Raw genomic sequence first — 13,583 nt, 5'->3', positions numbered from 1 at the left:
AAAACATACTCAAGCAGTTTATCTCTCAATATTGTCATTAACAGAAGACAGACTGTTCCCTCACCAAAGCAGGATTCATTAAAATTATGGAAATAAACAAAAGCTTCACCAAACGCATATGAAGAAATGTCTCTGTAATGCACACAGGGACAGCTGACAGTTTCTATTTTTATATCACTGTTCAAAATATTAAGAAAAATGGAGATGCCATTTTGTCAGGTTAGTGACAAAATCTGAAATATTGGACTAAAAAAACCTGATTCTTTTGTGAAAAGATAGAGAAGGAATGTTGATAGAACCTGAAAATTTGCAGTAAGCAGCTTCCAATCTGGAATGAGTTGCTGCGGTACTATCAGGTGGGCATGTAAAGAAAAATGAAGGTAATTGTGGAAATTTCAAGCAGAAAGATCCTGTGTAAATTTGAAGATGGGATTTTCTTTCTTGTGGCAGTTGGCTTGTGCTTATTTGACTATTTAAGTTTGAATTTCTGATGCACATACTTAGAAATTATTTGTTAAATACTTAGTGTGTACATATGCTTAAAAATACCTATTGATAGAAAGCACCTTGTGCTTTTCCATACAAGTTCATTGACACAGCACCTCTACATTTTAGACTCCCTCCTTTCTCTATGAAGAGGGCTATCACTGCCTTCACTGCTTGACAACTGAAACAAGTACCTTGCTTTTAAATCAAGATTGTTTTTACAAAGGTGGTTTTAAAGAGAGATTAATCAGCCATAAAGATGACATGTCTTCATTCAGCTTTAGGCATGGATACAATCCTTATAGACAGAGACACTGAAATACAGCCTAGGCATGAAATGAGTCAGCCCTGCTAAAAATGTTTCTATCATCAAGGCATAGCAACGGTGCTACTCTTCCACAGACACTCTGGGAACTCTTCCTTGCAATCACACACTTTTGTTAATAGAAAAGTAAATATATACAAAGGGAAGTAGTATGTATACATGCCCAAACTTCTGTGTTGCCTTGAATCTTATGTTTATTTCAACAGGCTTCTGAAAGATCTTGGTGAGTATACTCTCTATTTTGAAAAAGGATTCTACTGAGCAGTCATTATATTCTGGCAAGAAACACTATCGTAAATACCACCATCATTTGTCTTCTTAGAGGCAGGTTGTTCGGAGATATGACTTGAGTTCTCTCTCCTTGAAGCAGCAACATATTTCTTTTCTGCAGTGTGCCATATCCTTCAAAGAAAAAAGAATCCTATGTTCTTTTTTATTGGTTTTATTTTACTCCATGCTTTAGAGAAATAGTCTTCTGATAAAAACAGACTATTTTATATTTTCTAGGCAAACAACAATAGAAGAAACACATCCAAAACCCTTACTAAATGAAAAGTGGCTGGATTTCCACATTTCTAATACTCATTTCACCAGAGAAAAAGTAGGCGGGTTTGAGTGCACAGATCTCAGACAATCGTGCACTGCAGCCTCACAAGCATTCCCAAGTATTATTATCCATGCAATGTCAGTGCTACAGCTGCAGTGTGAGGAGAAATGTAAAAGTTTAGTCCTGTTTCTGCTCAGTAACTTCTAGTGATTACTACTTTCCCTATAGATCCTCAGGAGAGCACTTTCCCAGAGAGAGAGGCCGTCTGCCATAGGTATGAAACACCAGTGGGAGGAGGAAGATGTCACTTGGGACATGACAGTGGTACATGCCAATCGTGCTACCATCAAAAGAGGAACTAAAATATCAGGGCATATGGTTTTTGATGCAAAGTGCTTGGCCCTTGGCAGGGTTTCTCCACCTTGCCCATCTGACATGCTGTGGTTCCTCACACAACATGTCCAACATCCACTCAGACTTCTGACTGTAAAGCAGTTTTTGTAACTTCAGCTCCTGCCAGCCCACCACTCCCTGAGCTTCCTGGTTTTCTTAGAAAGCACTCAACCCAATGACATCAACCCAGTGACCGCTGGCTGCCTGATTCAATGGCCAAGTTCATGCAGACCTCTTATCTCCAGCTTTAGCAGGAACCAGCTCCCAAAAAGCATTTCTACATCAGGTTTGACTCAGTCATGAGAGCATCAGAAGTTCATTGGAATCCTTCAAGTGTTTTTGATGTTCTCTTCAGCTTTGGAATACAATCTTAACACAAGACATTTTGTCTTAAGACAAAATTTAACCCAATTTAGTTTCAGCACACTGTTGCAAAAGACTCCATAGGGTCCTTCACCAGCATCCATGCATTCTGGAATTCACATCCATGGCTGGGAAGAGCTCACTGGTGACTTGGTTTTCCCATGGAAAGCTTGGCAATTGGCAAGCAGCTGTTCCCCTTGTGGCATTTCATCTCTTTGAATTGCTATAAAAGCTGTGATTGGACATGAAAAGTTCCTAGTCATGCTGTGGCCTGTTTCTTATCATATGCCTGCCCAAATGAGCATGAAGCCTAGCTCAGGAAAACATGAAGTTCTTGAGATGATAAGCAATACAAAATAATTCTAAAAATAAATTCTACCAAAAATACATACTTTCAGGTTTTTTATATGTACACATGCATATAATTAGACGCGTGTGAATGGAAAAACTCCATCAATATAAACCACCTTAGGTCCTTTTAAATGGAAACAAAACTTTTACATGCCAAACTTAATAAATAAGGGCACTAGTTGCTCTTTTTCTATACCAAGCTGTTGGAATCTTAATAGGACTCTTGAAAGCACATTCAAACCAAAGATTCCGACTTGCATTGAAAACAAACAGTGTATATCAAAATTTATGCGGATGAACATGCCACTCCCTCCCTTATGTCATCAGTGATGCAAATCAGTGCAGATCCATTTTATTAAAATAGTGACAGTCCACCTCTGCTCTGGGGTATTAAAACCTCCTTCAGAATTAGGAAAAACAAAACCAAGTATCAGATTGCACACAGATAATCAGAGCAGCATAGACAAGTGATATTTTGTAAACATTCTAGTAGTTGCACAGAAGCAAGTTCATTAATATTTAACTCTGAAAAGGCACAGATGCATAATTTTCCTTTGAAACCTTATTTGCTATATTTCTGTAGCAGTTACAGAAATATCCCTGTGAACTGACTGTCACTGTGATATAACTGAAAACTAAGGGGTAAATGCTCCTTTGAGACATGCACATGGCCTCTCCCTCCCCTGTGTATTTGGAGCACTCACTACTGCTGTCAGCAAAGCTCCCACCTTTACCTCAAAGCTCCCTCCTATCAGGGAAATGTGTGCAAGAAATGGAGGAGGATGACAGACAGCATATATTATCCTTCTCTTTTGTCTTTAATGTTAAATAAGGAAAGATAATAATAGGGGGAGGTTCTAACAGAGTTGGTTGCTAATGACCTTGAGCTGCTCTGTTCTGTAGTGAATTGGGTCTAAAGCATCCTCAAGGTTTGTGAAGCAATGTTGCAGCCAAAGGGACTAAGAGGTGAGTCGCCAGGTCCCTGCATCCCCAGCACCTTCCAGAAGTGACTTGGTGTCCTGTGACCTGTACTTGGCAGCTCATGAGAAGAAGAGAGAGCACACAGCACAACTGCAACTTGAATATTGAGTGCTACATTTATAAACACTCTTTCAGATGAAGCTGCAATTATTATTATAGCACTATCATCCAGAAATGTAACTGGAATTGAAAGCGACTAGATGCCAATACCTAACAGTTCAGCCAAACACAAAGGAAAAAATTGCTTACAAAGGGTAGACAAACTTGCAGGATATTTGTACATTTTTGCCTCAAAGATGTATTTAGTTGTAAAAATAAATATATGTATTACCTTGGTAGTAAGGAACATTAAAGAAGACAAAATCACTGCTTGTGTTAGGACTAAGTATTAAGTGTGAGGCAGAAGAATAAGTTGAGAATACAGCTTTATCCTACTGACATAATGTTTTATTCCTTTGATTCATGCTGTCTTATAGTCCTTATTTTAGAAAAGGTAGTACTTCCAAACCTTCAGAAAGGATGTGATCTTCACAGGGACTTTGCTGCAAGTCTTGTGTACAGTTTACAACTGGGCTCTGCAAAATGGGATGCTATTGAGTCTTTGATTTAATGAAAATTCAGGAAGTCAATTCAATTCACTGCAGGGACGGCTTTGTTCTTTCATTATGATTCTTTTTTAATGAGAAAGACGATCGCAAGGATAAACTCTATTCCTCTGAATTTTTATACTAATTACATACAAAGCACCATTCTGGCAGAGTGGGACTTATCTCCTTCAGGCAATACAGTTATCATCTTGTAACCACACTTCAAATCTCCCATATGAACGCTGGAGCTACGTGTGCTGAATGTGGATCCTGCTACCCTGGCTTGCTGTTTGGCCTGATGAATGTTTAAATATTCCATAAATCACAGGGAAATACTGATACTGCATAAAGTGGCAGAGACAACCCTTGCATTCTGCTTACAGCTGTAGGATCACGGGTGCACTATTTTATCAGAGCCGTTAACTTTCCTCATTGAAGTGGGAAGGGATGGTTAGTTTTGCAAACAGTACTTGAGATGTTTATGTATTAACAAGAGCCAGACCCATATACTACCTCTACAAAGGACAGTTATCCCTTAATTCTACCAAAAAATCAAGTGTTTGTGATTCAGCTCACATCCTTATGAGACAATTTATTATTTGACATACTGTGAGGCAATCTGGGCTACATAGAGAGCTTCATTACCCTCAAATAAAATTACTGAGAACAACATTCACCCCTCTGCAATACCCTGATACTGTGGAGTAAGTTTCAAAGCTCAATTTGTGCTCATAGCCATGGTATCTCAGCACTTTCAAGGCTGTGCCACCTTGTTTTCTACCTTGTTTTCTAGCCTTGATTCTTTCACCTGCAATATCTGTGCCCCTATCTGAGCCTGTGGTACAAAATACATGTAATGGCATCTGCAGAGATGGGGACAAAAATCAAGCAGCAAGATGCATGAGTGGTAGGCACAAACTGCACTTCCTCAGAGCTTCCTCGAGCCTGCCCACTCATCCTTCTAGTGATGAGGTTTATCTTCTCAAACAGGAACTCACAGACTCGTGTTCAGATTGGCACTGTCTTTGAAAGACTGGCAGGGCTCCTGGAAAAGTAAGCGAGGAGGAAGGATTCCAGGCTCAGCAACAAAATCTAAATCCTTATCCAAACATAAATGCTTGCAAATATATATTGCAGATTTGCCTCTCAGACTTAGGTGCTGGCATCACTAAAAAAAGCATGACAGTATGAAATGCCACATTGTGATGATTTTTTGATTCTGCTAAATTCCACTAGCTACCTGTGATTTTGCAGCTGTGAGCTGAGTAACTGCAATGTTTCCCATTTTATTGCATCTGTGGTTTCTATTTAGGGACTTACTGGCATGAAATGGCCACAGCTGGCTAAATGCTCCTAAAATTAATGTACATTTACCTCCAGGGTAAAACTGCCTTTTTCTCAACTAGTGTACTCAGTATAGACATTGCCTCACAGCAATGATGCAGCATCTTGATGCAAACATGGTTCATCACCCAGGACTTTGGCCAGCCTAAAGCTCAGCATCTCTTTCATGCTCACTGCACTCAGTGCCTGCAAGGTTTGCTCTCATAAAATATGCACCAGTCTTTGAACCATGGTGCAAATCTGAATGCTGTGTCTGGAAGGTACTGGCTTAGGGCATAAACTTGGCAGCCAGAAAGATGACCAGGTCTGAGCTTCCCGAAGTGAGGGTGATCTGAACTGCCTGATTTGAATCTTACAGGGACTTTTTTACAAGGAGAGGTACCCCTAGTGCAACTTTAGAACAAATTGTGTGGACAAGACGTCCCATTCCCTCATTTAGGTCAAGAGAATGGTTAGAGAAATCCCTTTTTTCACTGTGCTCTTGTCTGCATCAGCAGGCACAGGAAAAATGAGATGTTCCCATCCTTTCACACAATGCCCTCTTGCAGCTTTTGTCTCTGATGGCACAAAGAACACTTCCTTGAGCACCAAAGCTATTTTGAAAGCAACCTAGTAACAAGAGGTCTTTCAGGGTTGAACGAGCTGCATCAGGGATCAAGGGATACTACTACAGAACGGATGCTTGATTAGGCCAGGCCTTTAATGCTTTGGGGTTATCATGATTGCATTAGTGATTGCAGCATTAAACCAGGACATACAGTGCTCACGCTTAACTGCTGCCACCTCCATCCTAGAGGAACAGTGCTTTCCAATTTTCAGCTTGTATGTGCTATGGGATGTACATGATTTGTTCCAATGATACCATGCAGGAGAATGTAATGTGCTACTTTGGCTGGGGTTAAAAAAAGGAAAGATATTTTGTAACACACGATGCAGGCTGTGGGTTTGGATAGCAAGTGCCTTACCTAACGATCAGGAGCACCTTATTGAGAGAAATAACTCTAGAAGGAAAAAGCTGAGGGCTTTTTGAGCCTTTACCTGCCATTTTATTTGCCCTAGGTTTGGGGCCAGGATTCTTCTCTGTAAGTGTTTATTTGTACCTTGTTAAACAGCTGGCAAAGCAAAACACACATGATGGAAATGAAAATTGACTAAGCCCTGAGATTCCTGGCCCTTTGTGTGGGTGGAAAGCAGCAGCAGGGCCAAAGCAGAGAGCATCTGTTTGCTGGTCAGTGTAACAAGAACAGCTGAAAGTGAAAAACAGCCCCTGAGGATTAAAAAACACCATCCAACCTCTCTGCTAGGAATAGCCAAACAAATCAAAACAAAAGACAGAGGTCATGTCTATTGGTTTTAACCCTGTCTTTGTCTATCTTTTTTTTTTTTACCCTGCCTTTCCAGCTATGTGGAATAATCATACTGTGCTGAAATTGCATCTGTTTTAGTATTATGGCTAAGAATGCAAGATGACTTCACTGGACTGGGAAGGGAAATTCTATGGTTTAAAGCAACTATCATAAAGAAAAACTACCAAGGTTCTGTATCAAAACTACATACCTGAAAAGTTTGACACCTTACTGAATTGTTATCACCTACAGAGTAAAAAAATGAAGGCTCATTCAGCAGAAGCAGCAGTCAACATTTTATAGCAGGAAATTTAAAAAACTCAATTGGAAGTAGAATGAAAATTCAAACACAATTATTATGTAAATAGAACTGAACAGAAATCTGGCTCTAGTCACATTGATTTTTTTCCAGCTAGCTTGCTGTGGTGTCCATGATATGATAGGCAAATCCCAAATACATAACGTATCATAATCCTTGCTCCTCTGAGCATGCTATCCAAAACTGAAAATTGCACATTACAAAAAAAGATCTCTCCAATTTGAAGTGTCTGTAAATAGGCAGCATTCTAGTTTCATTTCTCCTAAAGTACAGAATTCCCTCTGAATATGAAAAGGGCTCTTCAGATCCCAAACAAAGGGACTATTTGTCTGACCATTTTCATAATAAACATATCCCACATGGTTTGGCATCCCTAATTAGAAGCCCAGAGTAATTAGGAGAAAGTACATTGCAGACAGCAATGTGTAACACAGCAGGGAGATTCTGCAGCACTGCTATGAGAATATCAAAGACCTGAAGGTCATTATTTTTCACTGGTTCCAAGCCATACTTGCTGCTGTGTTTCATTTTTACAACCCAGAATGATCATGGCCCCTTGCACTGGGAGGGTTGTGAGAATCATAGAATCAGAGAATGGTTTGGGTTGAAAAAGACCTTGAAGATCATTCAGCTCCAACACCCTGCCATGAGCAAGGACACCTTCCAGTAGACCAGGTTGCTCAGATCCCCATCCAACCTAGCCTGGAACACTTTCAGGGATGGGGCATCTAAACCTACTTTCAGTATAAAGCCATTTTCCCCTGTCCTATTTCTACATACCTTTGTCAAATGGAAGAGATGGGCCAGCTGGACTTGCCCTTCCCTGTACTTCAAGGGCAATGTCACATCTTCTTGCAATGTCTACCACATGCTTGCAGGCCATAGTGTGGGCTGACTTGTTGCCTTGAGAATCCAAGGCCCCCTTCTATTACAGGTAGAAGCTGCAGCTTTGAACATTTTATTTGACTGGAGGGATAACCAAGCTCTTTGTTTTACAGCAATGGCATGAGCATGCTTAGGAAACTGAATAGTGATGAAATGGATCTCTTCTAATCAAAATTACTCCCAGTCATCCTCAGTGAAGAGGAAATTCTGACAGGATCAATGCCTTTCCAGAGGACATTTCATCTCAATGGTACAACATATATTGTCCAAAGTACATGATATCTAATATAGTTTGATCAGCTTAAATAATATACTTCATTTGTTTCCCAGACAAACAAGATCATTCTTACTGGCAATTGACAAAAAAAGGTGTTGGTTTACAAGAAATTCTGTTATGTCTACCTAAGTTAAGTCCATAATACTAGCTTTGTATTAATATACCTTTACTAGCAGAATGGAATTAAGTAAAAAGAGACATTTACCCTTTTTATCATTTAATAAATACCTGACAAGCACTGCAGCGAAAAAAAGCAACTCCTATATAATGCTCTATCTTCCTTCAGTTAGCTGGTTTTGGTCAACTTTGGTGAAGTAGGAGTGATGCTGGGGAGCAGTGCCACTATCTAAATGGAAATACACGGATAGCAGATACATCAGGAAATTACATATGGCTGAGATACTAATGGCATAAACCATCCTGAGATAAAAATGCTTTAAAAAGTGATATGCCAGTAAGAGGTCTGCAATCTTCCCAGTCTCACAGGACTCTCTGGCTTGCTCAGGGGCACAGATCACCTTTAATTATATGTCAAATCTAAGACTTTACAGTTACTGTAGGGGAAACTCTATTTCTATTGACAGATGATATAACCTCATCACTCAGCCTAGAAGCAGAATTCATCCAGACATACAGACATACATTAAAAATGTTTCTGAACTAGCAAATTGTTGTGCCCCTCCATACTGGCGGGCTGAAAATACTCAGTAACTTGTTGCACTAAAATTCAAGGAACAGCTTGCAATGCGGAGCCCTACTCACGCAGAATCTGGCCCTCAAGGCTTTATGGCTCCCGTCTGTTCAGAAGACACTTCCATTGCTCCCTCATTTCTTGTTTTCCAGAATAACAAAAAAATAGCAGTTTCGTATTTTTTTCTGGTTTTAATGATGTCTAGTAGAAGTGTTGTTTTCATTTGCAGCATATGTGACGTGGCTTTTAGAAGTAATTTATTTTTGGTGGCAAGCTGCTGATGCTTGCTCCTGTGTTGGCTGTTAGCAATTAACACCTTCTGGTCCACTATGGACAATTTCCCACTTACTGCTTTTTAAGGTGATAAAACTAATCTCCACCAGCTCTATCTCTCATAGCTCCATTTCACCCAGAAGAGGCTTTTCTTACTGATAGCCAAGATTTTTCTTTTCCTCCACTTATAATGACATAGGACCCAGAGGATATAGGGAAGTATCCCTATCTGTTAAGCAGAGTCCTCTGCTAACGAGGAGACTGAGGTGAGATAATAGGTGTTAAAACCTTCTCAGATGTGTTACCATGGACAAACACAAGTTTTGGCTGTGAAAAGAACAGGTGTGAGAGGAAGATACCTCAAGAAAAAGAACTGAGGACGACCTCGTTACCTCTTAAATGTTCGGCAGATTTATTTTTCATCAGAAAAAACCAAATTTTGACAAATTCTTTCACTTTTTCATGATCTTTGCCAGAGTGGTATGCATGTTTTAAGGCCTGTATAAAAATCTCACAAGAACAGATCTCCTTCAATGCTTTTGTCACTTTTTATTTCTGGTCAGGAGAACAAAGTTGCAATGCTGATGAAAAGCCTTACTTACCTGGACTTCACTGCTTAAAACTATTGAGTCCTATTGAGTCTACTCTTACTCCTTGAAACTTTTCTTTTTTGGGGGTTTGCTTTTGTTGGGGTTTTTTTGGTTGTTTTAATGCGGAAATGAAGTTTCAAAAATTCAGAGATTTCTGACACCTGCAGGACTGTGCCTTTCCACTATCAGATGATATGTTGATTCATTGCAAGGCGACAATCCTAATATTTGAATCCATTAGAGCGATCACTGTAGTAAAATTATTTTGGAAAACAATCTCAACTCACAATATAAAAATGTAGTGGAGGCTGCTGATGCTGGGCTAACTTTAGCTGCAGGAAGCTGAGCATTCACTGCAGAAGGCTTTAGTCAGAAAAGCTCAGGAGCTTTAATTATCTGCTATTGGTGATTTTCAGAGACCAGTTCATTATCACTCAGGGAGTATATAAGAACAGTGAAGGACAGATAAGTCAAAGGGCATCCAGAGTAAATCAAAATTTGGAAGAAGCCTCTAAAGAAAGAGGAACTCTTTATGTCTTGAGGAAATTATAGATATCAGTCCTAGAGTGAATTCAGGGTTTTTCTGGCTACCTCAAGTGACACCTCCTTAAACAGGATATTTCTGAAAAAATCCCAAGGATTAGTAAAGCAATGAAAGAAAAAGACAAAGGGATGCAATTATTTTTTACTACAAATCAATTTATGATGGTTTGATTTCTGAAGGAGAAAGAGATTGATTTAAAAAATTTTCAGTCTTTCATAGAGAAAAACTATACTTGAAAAAAAAGTTTTTTGATGATGTCAGCGCTCAGAACAGAATCATCATTAATATTATTATGTGATTTCCATCTGTTAATGAAGCCACATGATTAGAGCTGCTAGAGAAGCTGCCTTAATGGAACAAACACAGATAATGGATTTGAATAAGTACACAAGCAAAAAGACAATGTCAGGCTCAGTCAGCTGGCAACGTTAAATGCCGAGTGAATAAATAGGCTGTGTAGTGCTATATCATCCAGCAGGAATGTTATGCTGCATGCCTGGATCACTGCTTTCAGGGCTTCTGTAGCCAATTTTATTTTGGATTTTTTTGGATGAAACCATCTTTTTGGGGTTTTTCTGACAGCTCCTTTTCCAGACAATTCCATTGGTACCCTTTACATGTACTCTAGTTTTTTGTAGGGTCTGTAATCAACCACAGGCTTTTTCAAACACCTTCCCCAGCCCTCTTCACTAATCCAGAAAACATTTTCCACATATTCCTAACACTTTACCACTTAGTTCCCAAATCTATCATATTGGCACAACAGGTGTTTCTGACAAACTCCCTTTAGTCCACCACTATATATTTAAACAGTCAGAAAATTATTTATAAAGTACCTTTTAAAAACCTATTTATATATGAGTAAAGCAGAGTGTTTGATAGCGTTTTTTCAATGTCAGTATACACCAGGCATCAAACATTATTCCAAATTAGACTCTGTAATGCACAGCAAATGCAGTATCTATATGGGTATACCCTCTCATAATCCATCATTTTCAAAAAAGTAATATCTATTTAAGAGTCCATATAGGGACTTGCCTTCTACAGTATCTAAATCAGTCCAGAGAAGGACATTTTTGAGACAGAACTTGTGAACATCTAGGCAATCTCACACTCAGAATAATTATTTTTAAACACAGTTCTCCAGAAAGCTGCTACTAATAACACACTTAAAACCTTTGGCAGAGCAAAGTATGTGGTGATGTTTCCCCCTACACAAACTGAAATACCAAGACAGTGAAACAGTGCCTGAGTAATCTCTCCTTATATAAGAGTCAACATTTCTTTTGCACATTGGCTTTTATCACCTCTGCAAAATGGGGACCAATGTTTATAAAACTTATGTTGTAATATGCTTAAGTGCTTTTTGCAGGAGTACAGAGGTATTTTTTTGACTGTTCATTTTTTGCATAGAAATTAAGTCCTTGCTGCTTTGGAACACTTTCAGCATTGTATCACAAGATTGTGCTATGAGTGAAGAACTTAAGCTTCAGGGTTGTTCCCAAAACATTAAAAGATGCAACATCAAAGAACGATCCAAAAATCATTGTTCCTGTAAGAAAACATGAGCCTTTCAGTATGCTGATAAATGTACCACAGCCTAATACATTTTGTAGTTGTTACCCTCCACAGAGCCCTACCCTCCTTATGTCAGGAGAACACATATTTTTTCTCTTTTATTTAGCTTCTAATCTACATGTTCTGTGAAGGTGAATAAATAAAATTATTACAAAAAGGAAGAGTGGCTGAGAACTGTACTTAAATTCACTTCCCATACCTCATCTAGAAATGAACTCTCAAAGAAGGGAAGGGTTGTGCAGGAAAGGCACAACCCCTCATAGTATATATAGACTGTCAAAGAGAATATCATTAGATAAACAGTACCAAAGCATACTGCAATGCATTTCTCATTTTGGAGGCCAGATGTGTTACATGGGCCCCGTGGCAAAGCAGTGATAGGGCCATGGAGCTGCTCTGCCCAAACCTCCTCCCAGAGAGAGAGCACCCTGAAATCTCTCCCTTCATCCCTGACTTTCCAATAGCTAAAGACTGGCTGCTATTTCTTTCTGTCTAGTAAGTGAACTACTGAATTGCCATGATCAGCATCTAGAACTAGCAAGCTCTTCCTTGCTGGTATCTGAGCTCTTCTTAGTCTACATAAGATGTAAATCATACTTGAAAAATTTCCCAGTAAGGCAAGAACAATCAGAATTCAAAAGTACTGATGTTTATTTTAGCTTTTAGGTAGCACCCCAGTCCTTCAGGTCTAATGATTCATTTTTTGATAATGAAGATTTGTTGATGTTTTTTTCAGTTCATCCAATACGAATTTCCAGGTAATGTAAATATGGAACAAATGTTAGTGGGATATGTGTCTGAATCATATTGTTTGTTGTTGTTCTGCAAAAGCCTTTATCCTCACTGTTTTCTATAAAACAGTTTCAGAGAGACACTTACCTTGTCTGACGGCTAGCGTTGTTGTGTAAACCAAGAACAGAAGGATATAATTGAGGAAGCTCTGAAAAACAGGTGTGTTGGCATGGAAGTCTTCTGACAGATACTTGCTTGTGAGACCAATGCCACAGATAAGGAGGGAGAGTACCTGGCCAAGTGCCACAGACAGCAAGAGATCCCTGAAAGGAATGAGAATAACAGACATAAAACACTCAGCCTTCTCACTAAGGAAGAAATGCTCATCCTCCTCCAGGAATCATGTTCAGCATTTCTGGGACATTGAAAAGACATGATGCTTCAGTCAATGAGGGGACCTGCTGGGTATAGCCAACATAACATTTCCATTATTCCTGCTCTTATCATGAGCATAAACATTGTGCCAACATAGTAGCTTTTATTCACATGTTAAACAACAGCAGACGGCACGTCCCTACCATTTAATTTTACATTTCACATTTCACAAAGGATAAATGATAGTTTAAATCAACCAAAACACAGTACTGCTTCCTTTGAGCATCCTCCTTAACAGAAAGACACAGGGTTATCACTCAGACACAGTGGGAAAGACAGCTTTTTCAGGACTTAGCAGCCAAAGAGAAAAAGAAGATAAAGCATCATGTTTCGTCATCAAGATGAATATACATTTCATCATATAAACTATTCTTTCCATCTACTATGCAAATATATTTTCTTTCACCTTTCCGACTGCTTACTTTCTCTCCTGCTTGATGGCAACAGGAGATTACAATTTTCCCCTTCCTGTCTCCCTCTGGTTGTTAGAAATATAGTTTCTGGTTAGGCTTTTTGCTTTAATCTGTTTTTCTTGT

General features: G+C 39.1%; 1 protein-coding gene across 2 annotated transcripts in view; it reads right to left on the bottom strand.

The window, feature by feature from the left end:
• SLC35F1 (solute carrier family 35 member F1) overlaps positions 1-13,583 on the bottom strand; it is a 224,625-nt gene that overhangs the window by 80,991 nt on the left and 130,051 nt on the right. For both annotated transcript variants that reach the window (XM_068184328.1, XM_068184329.1), the window contains exon 2: positions 12,760-12,935. In XM_068184328.1, the coding sequence (XP_068040429.1) occupies positions 12,760-12,935 (176 nt within the window). The remainder of the gene's footprint in view (positions 1-12,759; positions 12,936-13,583) is intronic.

The sequence above is a fragment of the Anomalospiza imberbis genome, chromosome 3, assembly GCF_031753505.1.
Source record: "Anomalospiza imberbis isolate Cuckoo-Finch-1a 21T00152 chromosome 3, ASM3175350v1, whole genome shotgun sequence".
Lineage (NCBI taxonomy): Eukaryota > Metazoa > Chordata > Aves > Passeriformes > Viduidae > Anomalospiza > Anomalospiza imberbis.
Note: the sequence above shows the minus strand (reverse complement) of the source record. Positions and strands in the feature narration are given on the sequence as shown.